The sequence below is a fragment of the Salarias fasciatus genome, chromosome 13 (assembly GCF_902148845.1).
Source record: "Salarias fasciatus chromosome 13, fSalaFa1.1, whole genome shotgun sequence".
Taxonomy (NCBI): domain Eukaryota; kingdom Metazoa; phylum Chordata; class Actinopteri; order Blenniiformes; family Blenniidae; genus Salarias; species Salarias fasciatus.
Genome location: NC_043757.1, coordinates 27,515,404 through 27,538,672, shown reverse-complemented (window position 1 = coordinate 27,538,672; position 23,269 = coordinate 27,515,404). Strand labels below are relative to the sequence as shown.

The window sequence follows — 23,269 nt, the reverse complement described above, 5'->3', positions numbered from 1 at the left end:
ACACACACACACCACACACACACGGTGGGGGCACAGTCAGGGGGAGGAGTGAATCCTCTTATTTCAGGACCCAACTCGAACTCGATCGTTATTCACAATCAAGCAAAACCAAACACACAATCTAATCTAGGTGTCTATACAACTCGTCTTTATATGAATGTGTGTGTGCGTGTGTGTGTGTGTGTGTGTGGTGTGTGTGTGAGGGAGAGGGACGGTTTGTGACGCTAGATGGAGACGGGGTATGGAGCTACGATTCAAAATGGCGCCAGCCAAAGACTACAGTTAAAATGGCGGGATCAGAGGGATTGCTTGGCACATGTGCTCGGTACCAAAGAGGGCTTGAGAGATAGTTGAGCCTGTGTTCTTCTCTCAAATCCACTTGTAAAAGCCAATTCAAAAAGAGTCTACATGATCTGGGTGGTCCATCACGTCAGACCAGGTGGAAGATGTTGGATTAACCAGGTGATGTTTTGGTGTGATGCTGGAGGCTGAAGCTTTACAGTTCAGTACCAAGATTAACTTGCAAAACCCGGTGTTGGTGATGAAGCGAAGTGATCATCAGCCTACAGACTGTTAACTTATCCTCAGTTCATCAAAACCAGAAAACAATCTCAACTAGAAAAAATTTGCAGTTCCTGAAGAAACTGCAAGTGGGAATGCTGAGCTGAAAATGCTAAACTGTAATGCAGAAGAAGTTCAAGAAGAAAGGTTGAAAAGGCAGTTGAAAAAGTTTTGAAAATAATTGAAAAAGGTTGAAAAAGTTTGACAAAGTTTGAAAACACTGCAAAGATTTGAAAATAATTGAAGAGTTGTGAAAAACCGCTGCCAAAAAGTTGAAAAACATTGAAAAAGGTTGAAAACACTGCAAAAATTTGAAAAAAAAAACCTGAAAAAGTTTGAAAAACGCGTGCAAAAAGTTGAAAAAAACGTTGAAAAGGTTCAAAAGTTTGAAAACACTGCAAAAAATGTTTGAAAAAAGGTTGAAAACGCTGCAAAAGTTGAAAAAACTTGAAAAAGTTTGACAACACTGCAAAAAGTTGAAAACAGTTGAATAAGGTTGAAAAACGCTGCAAAAAAGTTGAAAACACTTGAATAAGGTTGAAAAATGTTGAAAACACTGCAAAAAGTTGAAAAAGTTGAAAACGCTTGCAAAAAGTTGAAAACACTTGAATAAGGTTGAATAATGTTAAAAAACACTGCAAAAAAGTTGAAACATGTTGAAAAAGGTTGAAAACCGCTGCAAAAAGTTGGAATATTTTGAAAAAGTTTCAAAACGCTGCAAAAAGCAGAAAAAAGTTGAAAAAGGTTGACAAAGTTTGAAAACACTGCAAAAAGTTGAACGAAGTTGAACAAGGTTGAAAAGGTTCAAAAAGTGTAAAAAAGTTGGAAAAGTGAAAAAGTTGAAAAAAGGTGAAAAAACTTGAAAAAGGTTAAAAAAGCAGAAAAAAGTCGAAAAATGTTTGAAAAAGTTGAAAAAAGGTGAAAAAACTTGAAAAAAGGTTAAAAAAGCAGAAAAAAAGTCGAAAAAGTTTGAAAAAGTTGAAAAAAAGGTGAAAAAACTTGAAAAAGTTTGAAAAACTTAAAAAAAAGTCAAAAGCTGAAAATTTTTAAAATACCTTAAGTTGAAAAAGTGGACAGAGCAGTAAACAGCAGTGGAGTCAGTGTCAGAGTAAGGGATCAATAGAGCTCCAGTCTTATGCTACGTTCACACCGACGCGTCGCGGGCGTCGTCGACGCTTGGGACGCCTCGAAGCTGACGCTTGTGACGCTTTAAACACGACGCTTGACACCGGGTGGTCACAAAGCTCGCGACGCTCGCAACGCTCTTGATGCACGTCAGTTAATTGGCGCGCTGGAGGCTGATTTCTGTTTCCAGCTATGGCGGATCGCATCAGGAGAGCGGCTTGGCTTTATTTGTTAAATAAAGCTAGACCGCGTCGTCGTCGGAAAAGTGGCTATTGCTGCTCTGCTCCTCTCTGCTCTGCCTGCAGCAGGGGCGCTGCTGAGACTGACCGCTTTGTGAGCGCTTTGGGACGGGGGAGGGGCTCACGCAGCACCCGCTGCTCATTGACGACAGCAACGAGACGTCCTGTCACGTCTCCAGAGCACCATAGAAGGTTGCTAGATTATCGCTAGTTGCTTTTGACAAAAAAACGTCGCCAAGAGGCTTTGAAAGGTCGCCAGATTTAGCGAGAAAGTCATCAAGTTAGCAACACTGGCCGACCCGCATCGGTGCTCGGATCACTCGCAGTGGACGTAGCACCGGAGGGATCGTCTCTGATTGGTTGACGCTCAGCGGCAGCGCGTCGAAAGTTCAGTTTTCCCAACTCTCAAAAAGCGACGCTCACGACGCTCTTGACGCCGGGGACAGGCGTCGTGGGCGTCGCCGCGCGAACGCTGGAAAAGCGCGCTCATGACGCTCCTGATCACCGCCCCGCCGCCCCGCCGCTCCACGACGCTCGTCCACCATAGACTTTGCATAGAAAAGCGCCGCTCACGACGCTTGCGACGCGTCCGGTGTGAAGCACCATTAATGGAAAAATCCAGACTAATCAAGCAGCAGGAAGCACAACAGGTGTGTCTGTTGCTATGGAGACCAGCCGCACAGCAGCCATGACAGTGAATCAGCAGTTCTTATGGAGTGCGCATGGTTGAGAAAATGTCATTCCTCGAGAACCCAGAGTGAAATTGAAAAAGATTTTCACACAGTCAGATTCAGAAGTCTTCATGAATTTAATGGTGCAGGAATCAGGTCTGTAGGATCATCCATTCAGCCACGGCGATGGTGCGAACATGAGTGAAGTTTTGGATTTGAGCGAGAAAATCTCTCTCCAAAATGCATTGGAGCGGATGGGAGAAAATTCTGCACTCTCCTCAACAAATGCAGCTGGAGAGAGAACCATTTGAGATAGAGACAAAGTGACTCAATTGTACGGTCATAACAAAATTGCCTACGTTTGAGGGTTATTGTGCAGATTGAGACAGAAATGTGGCCGTACGGACGAGAAAAGAATTTTTTTTTTGGTCAAAATCGAGAGCTTCCCCCACTCTAACTGCCACTCTCCCACTCTAGCTTCTCCAATACACACCCATTGTAAACCTCCGAATATGGCTGAAATTCTCTCCGTACTTGAAAGCTCACAGTTTAAATTTGGTAAAAGATCTGGACATGATATAACATACCTGAATAGAGGACAAAAATGCCTACATTTTGCAAGTACAATGACTTGTCTACGTCAAAGTATGACAAAGTTGTAAGGGGTCAAAGTTGAAGGAGTTCAAAGGTCAATTGAAGGGTTTTCCCATCCACTTCCATGTTAAAAATATTTAAAAAGTTGAAATATTTCAAAAAGTTGAACAAAGTTGAACAAGTTTAAAAAGGGTGAAGAAAGGGTTTAAAAAGTTGAATATTTAAAAGTTGAATGTGAAAAATCGGTTAAGATTTGAAGAAGTTATAAGGTTCCAAAGTTTGAAAAAAGCTCCATCTGTTAACATGGGGAAAAAAGTTGCACAAAAGTTGAAATATTTCAAAAAGTTTAAAAGATATTAAAAAGCCAGAACATAGCCGGAATGTCCTTAAAAAGCTGCACATTTTGATATCTGAATGGTTCAAATCGGACAAAATTTGTAGGAGGAGAAGCGTGCCAAAAAACGCAGAAGAAGTCAGAAGAGGAATGTAATCGTGTGAATGCCTTCAGCATTCACACAATTAAATCCCACATAATAAAAGCAAACAGTTCTTAGAAAAAACCTGTTTATGCTAAAGCCCAGATAGTTCCCACGTTCCATGGTCTTTGGAGGAAGAGTCGCTCGGTGCTAGCCAGCGCTCGGTGCTCGCCAGCTGCTCGGTGTTAGCCAGCTGCTCGGTGTTAGCCAGCTGCTCGGTGTTAGCCAGCTGCTCGGTGTTAGCCAGCTGCTCGGTGTTAGCCAGCTGCTCGGTGTTAGCCAGCTGCTCGTGTTAGCCAGCTGCTCGGTGCTAGCCATGCTCGGTGCTCGCCAGCTGCTCGGTGTTAGCCAGCTGCTCGTGTTAGCCAGCTGCTCGGTGCTAGCCAGCTGCTCGGTGTTAGCCAGCTGCTCGGTGTTAGCCAGCTGCTCGGTGCTAGCCAGCTGCTCGGTGCTAGCCAGCTGCTCGGTGCTCGCCAGCTTGCTCGGTGTTAGCCAGCTGCTCGGTGTTAGCCAGCTGCTCGTTGTTAGCCAGCTGCTCGGTGCTAGCCACTGCTCGTGTTAGCCGCTGCTCGTGTTAGCCAGCTGCTCGGTGCTAGCCACTGCTCGGTGCTAGCCAGCTGCTCGGTGTTAGCCCAGCTGCTCGGTGTAGCCAGCTGCTCGTGCTAGCCAGCTGCTCGGGTGTTAGCCAGCTGCTCGGTGTTAGCCAGCTGCTCGGTGCTAGCCAGGTGGCTGCTCTTTTGTCTCCTGTTAGCAGGTCCCTGCTAACGTTGCCTGTTCTGTGCAGTGGTAGAAGGTGGAGGTGTTGAAGGGTTGAAGACCCGTTCCTGCCGTGGTTTCTCCACCGTGTCCTTGTCGTGGGCTAGAGGAGTGGATCCGGGGCCCGGTGGCAGTCAGACGCTGGGGCTGACTGGGCCTTGGCTTGGTCGGTCAGGTCTGCCATGTGCTTATGGCTGGAGGCCGGAGATCCCGCGTCAGGCTGAAGGAGCTGGTTGCTTCGCCTGTGGAACTCTCAAAGAACAGTTTGTGAGAGGAGAGGCGGTGCTCCTCTGGCCTGTTCTGGTGGTCCTTGGTGGGGGCCTGGATCCTGGATGCCTCTCTGGTTAGGCCCTGTGTCTGAGGGCCGACCCTTCCTTTGCCGGCTGTGGGACCTGCACATTCCCTTCCTCCCTCCTCAGACGTCGGGCGAGAACTCTGCTGGAGGAAAGTAGGAACTGCGGGACTGGACAGTTTCTGTGAGATCCTGACCAATCACAGTTCATCACCTCCTCTCAGACGTGGGCCTTGAAGCTCGTTCGAATTTCAAATGCGTAGCGCCCTTTGAGGGTGGGAGGTGGGGCTGACCCCCCCTTGCTGTGTGCGTGCACACACACAGCAGTCATGGCAATGAACAGCTTCCCGGTGGATACCTGCGATCCCCAAGATGCTGGTGGATGTGACCTTTGACCTCTGTGCCTGTCCTCTCTCAGGTGATTCCTGCGGACGGCGACCATCAGGACATGATGCTCAAGTACGAAGAGAACCGAGAGCAGATCCTGGCTGCTGCAACCGTTCTGACACGCGCGCACTACACACACACAACACACACACACACACACACACACACACACACACACACACACACACACACACACACACAACACACACACACACTCCCAATCTGAGCAGAGCTCTGAACCTGGGTGGATCTGAAGGAGACTCACGGAGTTCTTCATTTTTCTCAATTTTAACTGAAGAATGTTTGAAATGTTTTTTTTCTGTTGGAATCAATAAACTGATCTTTTGAAGCTTGTGTTCCTTTTTTAGGGTTTCTGTCAGACCTGAAGTGTGACGGATTCATCAGTACTGATTACAAACTGGACTATTGTGAACACAGTCCAGGTCTATGTCCAGGTCTACACAGATCAATAGATCCGTTCACTGAACCGACTTACATTTAACTGTTTGAATTAATTTGAATCAGCCTCAAATATTATATATTACTAAAAGGAGGATGAGACACACTCAGTTTGATGCGTTCCATTTTATTACCATTTATTCCATTTATAGACCTGAGCGTTTATGAACGACGCTGAAAAAACAGAGAAAACCAGACAGTCTGATAAAACAACCCTGAGAAAACCTGGAATCAGAGGTAAAGCTCTTCCTCCAGAAGCACCGAGGAACCGCCAGCCGTCTGCAGCTCCTCTGTGCAGTTTGCATGTTCCTCCTCTGCATGCGTGGCTTCCTGAGTCTTCATGACGGAGAGCTTCAACAACAGAGGGTGTGGTGTGTGTGTGTGTGTGTGTGTGTGTGTGTGTGTGTGTGTGTGGTGTGTGTGGTGTGTGGTGTGTGTGTGTGTGTGTGTGTGTTCTTGTATTTCTATCCTTGTTGGGGCCAAATGTCCCCACAAGGATAGCAAAACGTGGAACGACGTGCCTTGTGGGGACCTTTTTCCGGTCCTAAGTAGGAGAAACAGTGTTTTCTTGACCATGTTGTTGTTACTGGAAAAAAGGTAAAAGTGCAAAAACATTTCTTTAGGGTTAGGCTTGTTGTGGTGTGGGTTAGGGTTAGGGGCTAGACATGAATGGGAGTCAATGGACGGTCCCCACAAGGATAGAAATACAAGACTGTGCATGTGTGTGTGTGGTGTGGTGTGTGTGTGTGTGTTACCATGCTCTGATGTGGGCTGGAGGTCTTCAGGTTACAGGCTCTGCAGAGTAATGGCCTGAGGACCGCTGAGCTCCTCTGGAGCTGCTGCTCCTCCTCCTCCTCCATCAGCTGGAGCTTGCAGGCTTGGTGTTTCTCCCAGACCTGCTGCTCCTGGTGCTGCCGTGCCTCTGGGAGGTCTCTCCAGGACCACATTGCGGCCCCTGAAGGCCAGGTCCGGGTAGTCTCCTGCATCTCTTCGTGGACCAGGCGGGTCCGCGGGGTTTGGGTCTGGGGCTGAACGAAGGAACCTGCAGAGGAGGAACGGCAGGGTCTGGAGGGTTCTGAGACCGAGAACACACAGACCACCTTCAGTCTTCATGTCCAGAATGGAGGAGGGTCTGGAGGTCCAGAACAGAGGAGGGTCTAGAGGTCCTGGAGGTGCTTCACTGCTGACGTTGCTTACAAAGGTTCCACTAACTTGTCAGGTTGGAACCTTCTGTGAAGAACCTGCAGCAGATCCTGCAGGAAAGAACATGAGGACCGTGGAGTGAAGGAGGAGCTCTGCTGACTGGACCTCTTCAGCGGGGGTCTGGGTGTGGGTCTGGTGTGGGGTCTTGATGTGGGTCTGGATGTGGGTCTTGATGAGGAGCTGCGGATGCCGCTCCAAAGGCTGTAACTGAAGCTAACCATCCCTCTCCACCACGATGCTTGGGTGTCGCAGTAGGCATCTCTGTGGTGAGATTGTTTGCAATCGCTGGATGACGGGAGGCTTGTCGTCACTATCTGGAAGTACACGAGCATCGGGACGCGGACGCTCCCTTGGGTTTGTACGGGCCGACCCCTGTGGGTGTCGGCCCTACGAGGAGTGCTTCTCCTCCATGTGGGCACGCCGTTGTGCTTCCTCCGCCTGGCTCGTAGCTGGGCTGTCTGGTACGAGGCCGGTGTGGTCGGCCGCTTTGGAGTTTTCCCGGTTGTTGGCCCCACTGAGGCGTCGGGCCTTGGCAGGTGATTACTGTTGTGCAGTGGTGGAAAGGTAACTCTAGTACCCTGGTTAAATACACCTAATTCATATTTAATTTTGTACATTTTTTTCACAGAGGTGTTTTTATGTGCATTTAAAGCTGTTATGCATGAAATTATTTAGGTTGAAGTTCATTTTAACTCTGTTATTGAACGTCACGGGAAATTAATCTGGAAGCTTTGGTTTCCGATTGCATTTAAAGGGGTCAGTGTTTTTTTTTTTTTTTTTAGAGGGGAAGGAAGTAGAAGACGGGAGGAGGAGACGGGAGAGAGAGACACCTGGAGGAAAAACTGCGGTCAAGTGAGCCGGCGCTCTGACAAACACAGTCAAGTGAGCCGACACGTCATGAAGCGGTGCGCACATATTCTCTGCATTACGGTAAAAGCGAAACTGAGAGGATTGTGAAACAAACGTGGATCACAACTCACCTTAATGAATAGGAGACACATGAATACTGTGAATAAAAGCAAATCTGACCAACCACAATGCGTTAAGGAAAGCTTATGCTTGAGTCAATATAGGTCAAAAGAACAGGGAGACAATGAGCTCAAATACTGCATTTCTCTTCAAAACATTATATTTCTTGAACAATATTTAAAGCTAAAACAAAGACATGGGTCTCAAATACGCACTCAAGTAATGTGATTCACAAGAGATTTGGAGTTAATAGGTCCAATAACCTGGAAGCTATTGAGGAAAAGCTTTTTCATAAAAATATTAATAAAATTTATTAATTACTTTCCCTGGGAAAACAAAGACCTGTGTCTGAACCAGAAGATACAGTAATGGGATGCACAGGTGATTTGGGGTCAATAGGTCATATGACCTGGGAGCTTTTGACGAAAAACTCTTGTTTTTTCATAAAAATATTAATAAAATGTATTAATTACTTTTTTGGAGCAAACAAAAACCTGTGTCTGAACCAGAAGATACAGTGATGGGATGCACAGGTGATTTGGGGTCAATAGGTCATATAACCTGGGAGCTATTGAGGAAAAACTCTCGTTTTTTCACAAAAATATTAATAAAATGTATTAATAACTTTCCCTGAGAAAACAAAGACCTGTGTCTGAACCAGAAGATACAGTAATGGGATGCACAGGTGATTTGGGGTCAATAGGTCATATAACCTGGGAGCTATTGACGAAAAACTCTCTCTCTCCCTGGTAAATTGGCCTATCGACTCCAAATCACTTGTGAATTACATTGCTACAGTGTGCTGTGCAAACACAGCTCTTTGTTTTCTTGTTGAATGTTATTAATAATTTCTTATGAATATTTTAATGAAAAAATTAGTTTTTTCCTCAATAGCTCCCAGGTTATTGGACCTATTGACCCAAAATCACTCGTGAATCACACTACTGTAGTGTGTGGTTCAGACACAGCTCCTTGTTTTCTCAGGGAATGTTATTAATAATTTTTATTAATATTTTTATGGAAAAAAGAAACTTTTTCCTCAATAGCTCCCAGGTTATTGGACCTATTGACTCCAAATTACCTGTGAATCACATTACTGTAGCTCCTGGTTGAGACACAGCTCTTTGTTTTCTTGGGGAAAGTTATTAAACATTTTTTTAATATTTTTATGAAAAAAAGAGACTTTTTCCTCAATAGCTCCCAGGTTATTGGACCTATTGACTCCAAATCACCTGTGAATCCCATTACTTTATTGTGCGGTTCAGACACAGCTTTTTGTTTGCTCAAAAAAAGTAATTAATAAATTCTATTAATATTTTTATGGAAAAAAAGAGACTGTATCCTCAATAGCTCCCAGGTGATTGGACCTATTGACTCCAAATTACCTGTGAATCCCATTACTTTATTGTGCGGTTCAGACACAGCTTTTTGTTTGCTCAAAAAAAGTAATTAATAAATTCTATTAATATTTTTATGAAAAAAAGAGAGTTTTTCCTCAATAGCTCCCAGGTTATTGGACCTATTGAACCAAATTACCTGTGAATCACATTACTGTAGCTCCTGGTTCAGACACAGCTCTTTGTTTTCTTGGAGAAGTTTATTAATAAATTTTATTAATATTTTTATGAAAAAACAGTTTTTCCTCAATAGCTCCCAGGTTTTTTGCGTAGTGACTTGAAATCACCTGTGAATCCCATTACTGTATTGTGCGGTTCAGACACAGCTTTTTGTTTGCTCAAAGAAAGTTATTAATACATTTTATTAATATATTTATGATAAATACAAAGGTTTTCTTCAATAGCTCCCAGGTTATTGGACCTATTAATTCCAAATCTCTTGTGAATCACATTACTCTAGTGTCTATTTCCGACACATCTCTTTGTTTTAGCTTTAAACATTGAAAAAAAAGAGAAATGCAGTATTTGACCTCATTATCACTCTGTTCATTTGACCTATATTGACTGAAAATCCCAATTAGCATAAGCTTTCCTCAATGTACTTTGTTGGCCAGTCTTGCTTTCACTGACAGTATTCATGTGTCTCCTATTCATCTTTAAGGTCAGTTGTGATCCACGTTTGTTTCACAATCCTCTCGGTTCCGCTTTACCGTAATGCAGAGAATATGTGCGCACCGCGTGACGTGTCGGCTCACTTGACTGTGTTTGTCAGAGCGCCGGCTCACTTGACCGCAGTGAGGAAAAGGAGTTGTGGTTTCAGCATCTAACGGGAAGAAAGAAACTGAGTTTGAGTAGACTGACGATTTGGAAAGCGGTTCATCAGTTGAGTGCACGTCGGTGCGGCGGAGGTTTGTTTTTTTGGGTCGCTCCAACTCCAAGGAGGGGCGAGAAAAGAAAAAAAACGGTTTAGCGGCTGAAGAAGAGGAGCGGCGAGAAACGGCTGCTGGAGGAGGAGAGACAGGAGGACGGAGGTGAAGGAGGCTGGACCTGGACGTCTTCTCGGCGGTCTCAAGTGGATGTGGATCCTAGTGAAGGACCGGCGGAGAGTATTCCACTAAAGGAATATATCACTTGTCAGAGGTACATTTTCCATTTTCATTTTCATTTCAACTGAGCTATAAAATCCCGGGTATTTCATTTAGAAGACACTGGTTTTGGTGACAAGAGTTATAAAGTGTGTGTATAAATTCATCTAATAAATGTGGGGTTATGATTGTTAAATTGTGTGATCCCAGATGTAATGTGTATCAGAGGGTTAACAGTGTAGGACAGTTGCTCACATTTACAGTTTCAGCTCCAGAGTTTGCTCACTGGGCCTGTCTGCATCCTCGGCAGAGCGTAAAGATCGTATTTATCATCACTGGTTTTCATCTAATAGAAGTAGACTCCTGATTAAGTCATTTCTGAGCCTTATTTGAGAACTGCTCTGTCAGAGGTATACAGACACTGTGACTGGATCTTGGGTTGATTAGGAGGGCGACATAACACTTCAGTATTTTTTTGTGTATCTATACGTTGCTCAAGTAAAAAAATGAAGGGGTACTTTCACTTTTACTTCACTACATTTTAGAGCAGGTATCTGTACTTTTTACTTCACTACATTTAGATTTATGGTTGCGTTACTCGCTACTTTTCAATGTTCTGTAAATCTATTGTTTTGTTTTTTTTTCTGTGTGCGCGAGCGCAAAAATGAAAGTGAAACTAGGCGCGCCACCTTAAAGGAGCGGCAGAGGCAGCAAATAGTACATGAGCCGGAGGGCACATCGGTACCATTTTGAGGGATTAATTTTCATAGTGATTTTCATGAAGGTGCACATCTCTAGTGCTGGAAAATGTGTGATAGCCTTCAATCCACGGTAGTTTTTAGGAGCTATCATCACTGAAACCAAAGAAAGTCAGCTCGGCCGAGCGAGCTCACAGACCCAGCTTCCGCCTAATATTTTTAGCAATATCTCTGGAACGGAAAGCGTTAGAAACTTAATTCTTTCTATTTCTGAAACTAGAGAGTTGCAGCTTTACAACAAGATATCCTGCAGCCTTCTACACTCTCTGGAAGCTGTACAAAATCCCTGTAAATATTGTTCAAATTTTTCAAAATAAAAAAAGTTGATTTTCTTTTTTTATTTTCTACATACATTAAAACCAAAGATGATAGACACTTACTGTTTTCTTTGTTGGAATCTGTGGCTTTCTAGCTTTCAAACAAGCACACCCATTGCTTCTTACTCTTCCGGGAGGCTATGTTACATTGCATTGAAAATTTGTCATGAATTGTGAATCTTAAACAAAATTAAGTTTCACACTTATGAGCCTACTTTTACTATTAAACATCCATCCATCCATCCATCTTCAGCCGCTTATCCGGGGCCGGGTCGCGGGGGCAGCAGTCTCAGCAGGGATGCCCAGACTTCCCTGTCCCCAGACACTTCCTCCAGCTCCTCTGGGAGGATCCCAAGGCGTTCCCAGGCCAGCCGAGAGACATAGTCTCTCCAGCGCGTCCTGGGTCTTCCCCGGGGTCTCCTCCCGGTGGGACATGCCCGGAAAACCTCCCCAGGGAGGCGTCCAGGAGGCATCCTGAACAGATGTCCGAGCCACCTCAGCTGGTTCCTCTCGATGTGGAGGAGAAGCGGCTCTACTCCGAGCTCCTCCCTGGTGACTGAGCTCCTCACCCTATCTCTGAGGGAGCGCCCAGCCACCCTACGAAGGAAACTCATTTCGGCCGCTTGTATCCGGGATCTTGTCCTTTCGGTCATGACCCAAAGCTCATGACCATAGGTGAGGGTGGGAACGTAGATTGACCGATAAATCGAGAGCTTCGTCTTTCGGCTCAGCTCCTTCTTCACCACAACGGACCGATACAACGACTGATCACTGCAGACTCTGCACCGATCCGCCTGTCAATCTCACGCTCCATCTTTCCTCCAGTCATGAACAAGACCCCAAGATACATAAACTCCTCCACTTGGGCCAGAGTCTCTCTACCAACCTGGAGAGGACAGACCACCTTCTTCCGGTCGAGGACCAGGACCTCGGATTTGGAGGTTTTGATCCTCATCCCTGTCGCTTCACACTCGGCTGCGAACTGCCCCAGTGCATGCTGTAGGCCCGGGTTCGATGAAGCCAACAGAACAACATCATCTGCAAAAAGCAGAGATGAAATCCTGTGGTTCCCAACCGGACCCCCTCCAGCCCCTGGCTGCACCTAGAAATTCTGTCCATAAAAATAATAAACAGAACCGGTGACAAAGGGCAGCTCTGCTGGAGTCCAACAACAGGTCCGACTTATTGCCGGCAATGCGGACCAGACTCCTATTCCAGTCATACAAAGACTGGACGGCCCTTAACAAGGGGCCCTGGACTCCATATTCTCAGAGCACCCCCCACAAGACACCACGAGGGACGCGGTTGAATGCCTTCTCCAAATCCACAAAACACATGTGGACTGGTTGGGCGAACTCCCACGAACACTCGAGCACCCTATGGAGGGTCTAGAGCTGGTCCACTGTTCCGCGACCAGGACGAAAACCACATTGTTCCTCCTGAATCCGAGGTTCGACTATCGGTCGAATCCTCCCCTCCAGTACCCTGGAATAGACTTTCCCGGGGAGGCTGAGGAGTGTGATCCCCCTATAGTTGGAGCACACCCTCCGGTCCCCCTTTTTAAACAGGGGGACCACCACCCCGGTCTGCCAATCCAAAGGCACCGTCCCCGACCGCTACGCGATGTTGCAGAGACGTGTCAACCAAGACGGTCCAAGCACATCCAGAGTCTTAAGATACTCAGGGTGAATCTCGTCCACCCCCGGTGCCTTGCCACCGAGGAGCTTACCAACCACCTCGGTGACTTCAGCTTGGGTGATGAATGAGTCTGCCTCTGAGACCTCACCCTCTGCTTCCTCTACGGAAGACGTGGTGACGGGATTGAGGAGGTCCTCAAAGTATTCCTTCCACCGTCCTATGACATCCCCAGTTCAGGTCAGCAGCGCCTCCTCCACTGTAAACAGTGTTAGTGGAGACCTGCTTTCCCCTCCTGAGGTGCTTGACGGTTTGCCAGAATTTCTTCGAGGCCGACCGGTAGTCCTCCTCCATGGCCTCCTGAACCCCTCCCAGACCCGAGTTTTTGCCTCCACCACCACTCGGGTTGCAGTTCAATTAGCCTGCTGGTACCCGTCAGCTGCTTCTGGGGTCCCACAAGCCAATAAGGCTTGACAGGACTCCTTCTTCAGCTTGACAGCAGCCCTTACTTCCGGTGTCCACAACCGGGTTCGGGGGTTGCTGCCCTGACAGGCACCGGAGACCTTACGACCACAGCTCCGGGCAGCTGCTTCGACAATGGAGGTTGAGAAAATGGAGAACATGGTCCACTCGGACTCAATGTTCCCAGCCTCCTCGGGACATGAGAGAAGCTCTCCCGGAGGTGGGAGTTGAAAACCCTGCTGACAGAGGGTTCCACCAGACGTTCCCAGCAGACCCTCTAAACACGTTTGGGTCTGTCCGGTTTCCTCCTCTGCCAGAGAATCCAACTCACCACCAGGTGGTGATCGGTCGACAGCTCTGCCCCTCTCTTCACCTGAGTGTCCAAAACACGTGGCCGGAGGTCAGATGACACGACAACAAAGTCGATCATCGACCTCCGACCTAGGGTGTCCTGGTGCCAAGTGCACTTATGGACACCCCTGTGCTCGAACATGGTGTTTGTTATGAACAAACTGTGGCTACCATAGAAGTCCAATAACAGAACACCACTCGGGTTCAGATCAGGGAGGCCGTGCGATCCAATCACCCCCTTCCAGGTCTCACTGTTGCTGCCCACGTGGGCGTTGAAGTCGCCCAGTAGAACAATGGAGTCCCCAGTCGGAGCACTGTCCAGCACCCCTCCCAGGGACTCCAAGAAGGCCGGGTACTCTGCACTGCTGTTCGGCCCATAAGCCGAAACAACAGTCAGCTACCTGTCCCTGACCCGAAGGCGCAGGGATGCGACCCTTTGGTTCACTTGGGTGAACTCCAGCACATGGCGGCTGAGCTGTGGGGCTATAAGCAAACCCACACCAGCCCGCCGCCTCTCACCACGGGCAACGCCAGAGCAGTTGAGAGTCCAGCCCTTCTCGAGAGGTTGGGTTCCAGAGCCCAGGCTGTGTGTGGAGGTGAGCCCGACTATATCTAGCCGGTACCTCTCAACCTCCCTCACAAGCTCGGCCTCCTTCCGCCCCAACGAGGTGACATTCCATGTCCCGAGAGCTCATCTCTGTGTCCAGGGATCGGGTTGCCGGGCACCCTGCCGTCGGCTGCCACCCAATCCACATTGGTCCATATCCGTCATACTTTTCCATATTGAAGTGGAAGCTTGCGATCTACATCTCTTTTACTTTGTGTAGCATAACCACCACTAATCCTGAAACAGAATAAAACATTATCACAACTCCAGCTTCAGAAGAGTACTTACATATTACTTGCACAGTATGTAATCCCACACTAAATGTTACACCCTAATATTACCGTGAGACCTCAAAAGATAATTGGTTTCAACAGAGATTATTAAATCACAAAGCAATCTTTTAAAATTGTATTTAGCAGTCCAACTCTTTTTTTCTCTTCGTCTTGTTTGCATGTTGTGTTAAACTTAAAAGTTTGTTACTTTTTCATGTGTGTACTTACTGCAGCTGTCTGACATGCCCGCTTCATGTGCTTAATTAGACCAGGCCAGAGAGAAGGGGAGGGGCTGAGGGGGGAACATTGGTATAACAGCATATAACTAAACAGAGACAGAAAGACAATAAGAGGAACAGCCCTGAAAGTAATTTAGATGTAATTAAAGGAAATAAATAAATAAATAAATATTATATATATTTATATAAAAATAAAAATAAATCAGATGTTCTTGTCCCTTTACTTGCATTTGAGATGAGGGTTACATTCAGAATTCATGACAAAATTTGTACGCTATGTTACATAGCCTCCAGGTGGAGTAGAAACCCATGGGTGTGCTTGTTTGAAAGCTAGAAAGCTATAGATTCCAACAAAGAAAACCGTAAGTGTCTATCATTTTTCGTTTTTAACATATATAGAAAATAAAAAAAGAAAATCAACTTCTTTTGATTTTGAACTTTTTTTAAAGATATTTACCAGGATTTTGTACAACTTCCAGAAGGCATAGAAGGCTGTAGGATAGCTTGTTGTAAAGCTGTAACTCTCTAGTTTCAGAAATAGAAAGAATTAAGTTTCTAACGCTTTCCGTTCCAGAGATATTGCTAAAAATGTCAGGCGGAAGCTGGGTCTGTGAGCTTGCTCGGCCGAGCTGACTTTCTTTGGTTTAAGTGATGATAGCTCCAAAAAACTACCGTGGATTGAAGGCTATCACACATTTTCCAACACTAGAGATGTGCACCTTCATGAAAATCACTATGAAAATTAATCCACCTGGCACAGCTGCAGCTGCATCGCCTGGATATGTCCGTTAATTACACACACACACACACACACACACACACACACACACACACACACACACACACACACACACACACACACACACACACACTACATCTCTCTCTCTCGCGTGCATCTCATCGCCACAACGAAGCCTCAAAGTATAAGAATTTGTCTCAAGCATTTTTTTTGTACTCGGGGTACTCGGGGTACTCCAGTTACTCGAGTAATAGTTGCAGTCTTACAAATGACCAAAATGTTTTCTAATCATTCCCTCTTCCACATCTGAACTTTGGCTCTTGTTGTGTTAAGTTAACATGCTGACTGAGGAGGAGTCCGCACTTTGAGTTTAAATCTTTAAAGTTAATAGCAGTAGAAATAGTTAAAGTTGAGTTATGGTGGTGCATGGCTGGACTGAAGCCTGATGTCTTCAGCCGTTAGTGATCAGGGTGTTTGACCAGTCTGCTGGAGTCCAGCTGCACTGTATTAACACATCGTATTCACTTCTTCCATTATATTCATGTTATAAAGCAGCAGACAGAAACACGTCAAGTCAGATGACTGAAAGTGGGTCCAAAAGGAGAAACAACACTGTTAGTGGAACATTCCCAACTAGGGGTGTCCTCAGATAGTCGATGATTCCACGATTCGTTCGAAGGGGCCTGATTCGACTACCAATCACGCAGTCGAAGCATCGAAAAAATGTGGTTATTAAACGAGGACCATTCCATCACAGCTGTATGGGGGTGCTGAATGACTGATTCTACATAGAATTGCTTGTTTTTTTCCAAATAAACATGATATAAAGCCTATTTGATATACATGTTAGCCTATCAAATATACTGTGGAAAAATGTACTTGTACTTTTATTCAATATTCTATCTATTTACTGTTTGTGGATGAACCACCATGGTGAGTGGCACAATCCGATTTTGCGCAGAGCTCTGTCACAGAGCAGCGTCTCGGTGGTGATTTGGCTGAACTTTAAAAGGCTCACAAAGTCGGAAAAAAAAACAGAACTTCAGACCAAGTCAAAGATGATCCAAAAAAAAAGTCAAATGCAGATTGTGTCCTTTCATATCACTCCAAAACAACATGGCTTTCCACCTTAAACGGGTGAGTAGCCAGATAATTGGGTTGATAAAAGACGGTTCTGTTACTCATTTCTCATTTTTAATGCTGACTTTATTTCGTTTAATTGTAACATTTTAGGTTATTATTATATTATTATTTTTATTTATCTAAAAGGCTAATTCTATTTAATTTAGTGTTTGTTTTTGCATGGATGTTGCGCTGCCAAACGGACCGACACAGTGCAATTAAGCCTATTTCATTTAATTTGAGCAGATAATGTGAGAAACTGTTTAGCCAAAAAATGTGAGCTTATCTGCAGAGATTATAGATATAAATAAATGACATGCTTTAGCCCGTTTGTTAGAAGAGGGTTTGGTTCTGCTCATTTGAACTATACTTCATTTGTTTGATGTTTAGAGTTACCGACACTTTGTTCCAGTCTGTGTTTCAGTGAGTAGGAAAAAAATAAGTGTCTTTTACCTGCCTGCGCTGTTTTTTTTTTTTCATTGTGTTTGGGTTTTTTTTTTTTGTTTGTTTTGTTTAATTTTTTTATTATTAGTGCAATCAGGGCCGACTGTAGGCATAGGCGCCCGTGAGCACCGCTCTGCACTGTGCTGCGCTCCGACACCTGTGTAGGCACACTTCACCCCCCCCCCCCCCCCCCCCCCCCCCCACCCCCCCACCGCTCCTCCAAACAAGATGATAGATTCGACTACCAGTCGACTATTGGCAGATTCGGACGGATCAGATTCGACTATAGAAATCCTTAGTCGGGGACACCTCTATTCCCAACACAGCAAGACTTCAACATAAGGAGCTGTGTACTGTGTCATTAGGTCCATGTTGATTTATTACTGGAGAACATGACTGTCATGACGTCTCTGTGTCTCCTGGCTGTAGCCTGCTGACCTGTAGCCACAGCTGAGGGACTGGACGACTCCTGTCTCACTATGTCTTCTGCCCTCCAAGGAAAGCTGCAGCGGGACGGAGACCACAAGAAACCAGTGGTGAGTCTGTGTGTGTGTGTGTGTGTGTGTGTGTGTGTGTGTGTGTGTGTGTGTGTGTGTTAGTGTGTGTGTGTGTGTGTGTGTGTGTGTGTGTGTGTGTGTGTGTGTGTGTGTGTGTGTGTGTGTGTGTGCATACAGACCTGAGGCCTGTACTAGGAGTGGAATCATCAACTGAACTGAATGTTAGATCTAAAGTGAAGCAGGTTGTGATTGGTCAGAAGCTGTAAGCTCCGCCTCTTTAATGTGAATGCTCATCAGGACTGGAGGAGTCTGGGTTGAAGTACCGGGTTCAGAACCTGCTTCATAGTCCAGGGAACTGAGACATCCAGGGTCTGTTAATCCAGGTCAGTGTCCAGGCCTCAGGTGTCTGAGTGTGAAGCTGTGTCTGCAGACCTGGTCTCTGTAGACCTGGTCTCTGTAGACCTAGTCTCTGTAGACCTGGTCTCTGTAGACCTGGTCTCTGTAGACCTGGTCTCTGTAGATCTGGTCTCTGTAGACCTGGTCTCTGCTAACCTGGTCTCTGTGTGTGCTGACCTGGCCTCTGTAGACCTGGTCTCTGTAGACCTGGTCTCTGCTGACCTGGTCTCTGTGTGTGCTGACCTGGTCTCTGTAGACCTGGTCTCTGCTGACCTGGTCTCTGTGTGCCTGCTCTCAGATCGTTTTGGAGGGGAACATTGCCAGTGGGAAGACCACGTGTCTGGAGTACTTCAGCAGAACCAGCGATGTCAAGGTAGATCACATTCTGACTCTTGTTCTCAAATAGTGTCCCAGAGACACCATGTTGTCTCCGGGACCTGTCCTCCTGATTCTCGACAGCCCGTGTCCTCTGGTTTCAAAACGGCCCCGCCTACTTTGACTGTTTTTCCAAAATAAAAGTGGAACTGCTCCTTCAGTCCAACACTCCTTCACCTGGAGGTCACGGCTGGTGGACCTGGACTCCTGAGGCCTGGATAAACAACAGACTGCAGGGTGGGGTTTTGTTTGGACCGGATGGTGGACTGACCCTCTGCTCTGGTTGGTTGCAGGTCTTCACACAGCCGGTCTCCAAGTGGAGGAACGTCCGAGGACACAATCCTCTGGTAATGTTCCACCACACACACCTGCTGCAGCAGGGACCGCGGGACCCTTCAGAACCCGGGTTGTTCCCCCTGTCATGGACTGGTCAGGGACTATGTAGCGTTTTGTCCTCCTTCAGCCAGGTTCAGGTTGTTTTTCTGGGTCTGTCTCACTCAGATGGGAACAGCTGCTCACACACCACTTGCATTGGTCAAGCTGTGGTTCCAGGTCCTCTCTGACTACTTTGTCCCTGCAGGCTCTGATGTACCAGGATCCTGAACGCTGGGGCCTGACGCTGCAGACCTACGTCCAGCTCACCATGCTGGACCGACACACGTCCACCACAGTAAGTGACCCACCAGTACCACAGTCCTGATCCACCAGAACCAGTTCTGAGCCACCAGAACCACAGTCCTGATCCATCAGAGTTTCTGTGTTTGAATCGTTGAAGTCACTGAAGAGTCCTGGTTTTGGAGTCCTGGTTTTAGTGTTCGGGTTTTACAGTCCTGATTTTAGAGTCCTGGTTGAGTGTTCTGTTTTCAGAGTCCTGGGTTCAGAGTTTTGGTTTAGTGTTCTTCAGAGTCCTGGTTTTCCAGTCGCCCTCTTTCTTCTGCTCTTTGTTGTGCTGCTGTTCTTTCAGACAGTTTTCATTGATGTGATCAGCTGATCGGTGTTCCACTCTGCTGCAGGAGGCTGCAGTCAAGATGATGGAGAGGTCCATCTTCAGCGCCAAGTACATCTTTGTGGAGAACCTCTTCAGAAGGTACGGAATCACTGATCAGTCCTTCTATCCGTCCACTGATCAATTAGCTCCAGAATCAGGACCGGCTGAGGCCCCGAGCCTCAGGCTTGATGAGCTCAGATGTTCTGGTTTGGTTCTGGGTCCTGTGGACCGGGTGTTTGAGGTGAACCCGGATCAGAACATGACCCAGAGCTGGATCTGAGTCCCGTCAGCGAGTCTTCATTGATCAGTTCTGGATCAGTCTGTGCTCTGGAATGTTCCTGCAGTGGGAAGATGCCCGAGGTGGACTTTGCCGTGCTCAGTGAGTGGTTCGACTGGATCACCACCAACGTGTCCATTCCTGTGGATCTGATCGGTGAGAGGACACACACTGTCCCCGTCTCTGTGCGATGTGGAGCGTGTTCTGGTGGAACTGCTCCACGTTCCTCCCTGTTCTCTCAGTCTACCTGCAGACGGATCCTGAGACGTGCCACCGGCGGCTGAAGCAGCGCTGCAGAGAGGAGGAGGAGGGCATTACACTGGTGAGGAAGCAGCTCTTCGTCCTGTGCTCTGCTAAGCATAACCCTCACCCTAAAGCTCGGTTTACACTTGCACAATTCTGTGGCACGCATTGGCACGAATCGAGAAACCACTCGTAAAGTGGCGTGAAGTGTGCGTAAACCCTTTGTGACTGCGTGCCATGTCGGGACGAGAATTTTGAAATGTTCCAAATTTTGGTCACGATAAAATATCGCGACTGGGCCGTGAACTATGTGACAACTGTTCGTGAACGCCACGTGAACGCATCAGGACAATGCAGGAGGATGTGTGCAAGTAGTGGCATAGCACGCACTGCCGCATACTGCAACGAATAGTTCACGAACAGCCCAAGCCGAACTGCTCAACCACGTCGTGCCAATGCGGGAAGCACTTAATCACACGCAAACTATGCACGAATGCGTCATGCCAGTCCGTGACACTGACGGGCGCGCATTCGTGAACTATTCGTGAACTGGTCGTGAACATGGCGGGAGCCTGCCAATTCGATGAGTCCAGATTGGCTCGCATTGCTACGACAACATAGTGGCAAAAAGTCGTGTAAACCTGGCTTAATCCCATCAGCACTGTGTTTGGGTTTGTGTGTGTGTGTGTGTGTGTGTGTGTGTGTGTGTGTGTGTGTGTGTGTGTGTGTGTGTGCGTGTGTGTGCGCGTATGTGTCCAGGAGTACCTGCAGGTCATCCACCAGCTGTATGAGGACTGGCTGGTCAGACGGACCTCGTTCCCGCTGCCGGCTCCCGTCCTGGTGAGCTTCACTCCACTGCTCCACAGAGCCTTTAACGAGAGAATCAAACCGTCCAGTTCTTCACTTTTCATCTGAGGTTGTAACGTCTCCATGGAGACACTCAGTCTGGAAACTCAGTGTTATGAATAAATTCAGAACATTCAGTGAAATAAATCCAGCTTGATCAAGAAGAATGTCTTCTTCCACATGCACAATAGAGTGATTAAAGATGAGTGTGATCATGCAAATGTGACAGTGATCATGCAAATATGACCTCTGACCCCTGAGAAGACCAGAATCAGGACAGAGAGGCCCTCAGGGCCCAGACAACCGGCGGCCATCCCAGAGCCCAGACCTCAGTCCCCCCAGGTAGACGTCCACGCACAGGTCCAGAAGGGGCCAGAGGAAGGCCCCAACCGGGACCCCCAATAGCCACGGGGCCTGGTTCCCAGGGAGCCAAGACCGACAGGCCGAGAGCCCAGGGCTCAAGAACACAAGAGCCAACCCCCACCACCCACCCCCACTCAGGCAGATGGCCATGACCATACTCAGGAGAACCGCCCCTTCCCCCGGGCCATACCTATCCAATCACTCCACCCACCGCCACCACCACGACCACCAATACCCCCCCAACCCCCCCACCCTGTACCCTGTTTTCCGGGGCAGCAGCCAGACACCATAGCAGCCAAGCCCAAGCTGCCCGCCCCCCCCCAGCCAGGCCAACTACCTTCATCTCCACATGTCTTCATTTCATGTGTGTGTGTGATGTGGGCAGGCTGCTGGATGTGACCTTTGACCTCTGTGCCTGTCCTCTCTCAGGTGATTCCTGCGGACGGCGACCCTCAGGAAATGATCCGCAAGTATGAAGAGAACCGAGAGCAGATCCTGGCTGCTGCAAAGCCCTGAGACACACACACACACACACACACACACACACACACACACACACACACACACACACACACACACACACACACACACACATTGAGCAGATCTCTGAACCTGGGGGGACCTGAAGCAGACTCATACACTCTAAAAAGAAAAGAAATCAATGCAACAGTTTGCATTAGTCTTTTTAAGTCATGGCAACCTCATTAGAAATGACATTGAACCAACAAACTATATTACTTTGGGTGAATTCATTTTTTGTCATCAGTCAAAGATCATTTTTGATCATTTTAAGTACTGCTTACTTAATAAATGCAAGATTTTTACGTTGACAACTCAAATAAATTGGCTGCCCACTTTTAAGTAATTAAAATGGCCAACTTGTGAATAACCTTATATGTTGTAATTGTTTGGGATTACAATGCTGTGACAGCCAATGTGGGGTAATACTGCTCAGGCAGTCTCGGGCTGTTAATAAGCTCAATAAATGCTCAATACTTCTCATTCCAGGTTGGAAACTGTTAGGGATATACTTTAATTAGCACTACTACTATGGAATAATTGTATTAACTGCAAATTGAGAAGTATGAAAGTAAAGTATATAAGTATGAAAATAAAATTTGATTTGATTTGATTTGAATTGATCTGAAGTCAACGTTGACAAAATTAAATTACCAAGCCAAGTTTGTTCAGTTATAGCAACTTGAATTTTGTTTTAAACCAATGAGTAAATGATAAACAATGAGTTTTGAGTTCAATTTGCAAGAAAAATTAAGTTGATGTAATAAGGAACATTTTTATTTATTCATAACTTGAAAAAAAATAAGTTTGGTATTTAGAAAGTTTATCAAAATCAACTAATTACAATTTTTTTAATTGGATCCATGTTTTAAATCAAGTGGTGTTAGAAGCTTCTCTGAGTTACTTATTAGAGTGTAGGCCCAATCCCATGTCTCTTTCTACCCCTCCCCCTCAGCCCTACCCCTTTCAAACGGAGTGCTGAGGGGCAGGGCCGAAAGTAAACCCCTCCGAATTGGAACACCCCTTCGACAATCGCGTAGGTCATCAGTAGTCGCCGCTGCCGATGACGTAGGCAGGTGCAACAATTGTTTGCCAAAGAAGAATGTTTTTCTCACATTTTAAAACTTTATTCATTGAGAAAATACTTACATTTATGAACTTCTTTCGTTGTGGACGCCGCCATCTTGCCGTTCTTGCACGGCTTTCTGGGAAATCTGTAATACCTCTCCGTTTGGAGTGTGCCTCGGGAGAATCTCCGTTTGGAGGGGTGTATAGCCCTACACCTTCCCCCTACCCCTCCGTCATAATGACAATCGGGACACCCTACCCCTCCATGTGAACACGCAAAATGGAGGGGTAGGGCCAAGGGGGAGGGCTGAGGGGGGAAATGGGATTCAGCCATAGAGTTCTTCATTTTTTTCAGTTTTAATTGAAGAATGTTTCAAATGTTTTTTTCTGTTGGAATCAATAAAACTGATCGTTTTGAAGCTTCTGGTCCTTTTTAAGGGTTTCTGTCAGACCTGAAGTGTAACGGATTCATCAATACTGATTACAACTGTGAACACAGTCCAGGTCCAGGTCCAGGTCCAGGTCTACACAGGTCAA

At 46.5% G+C, this 23,269-nt stretch overlaps 1 protein-coding gene and 1 pseudogene across 2 annotated transcripts; both read left to right on the top strand.

The window, feature by feature from the left end:
* The window catches only part of LOC115399629 (thymidine kinase 2, mitochondrial-like), a 20,136-nt pseudogene extending 14,784 nt beyond the window's left edge, over positions 1-5,352 (top strand).
* Positions 5,353-9,905: 4,553 nt separating this feature from the next.
* LOC115399633 (thymidine kinase 2, mitochondrial-like) lies at positions 9,906-21,788 on the top strand. Of its 2 annotated transcripts, none has more exons than XM_030107147.1 (10): positions 9,906-10,269; positions 17,590-17,696; positions 18,352-18,426; positions 18,722-18,775; positions 19,009-19,098; positions 19,442-19,515; positions 19,761-19,849; positions 19,936-20,015; positions 20,696-20,776; positions 21,575-21,788. In XM_030107147.1, exons 2-10 carry the CDS (start codon positions 17,640-17,642, stop codon positions 21,659-21,661), a joined length of 687 nt encoding a protein of 228 aa, XP_029963007.1. In that variant the 5' UTR covers positions 9,906-10,269; positions 17,590-17,639; the 3' UTR covers positions 21,662-21,788. The 2 variants fall into 2 exon arrangements, with proteins under 2 accessions (XP_029963007.1, XP_029963009.1); XM_030107149.1 differs by lacking the exon at positions 9,906-10,269 and adding an exon at positions 17,955-18,040.
* Positions 21,789-23,269: the final 1,481 nt, after the last annotated feature.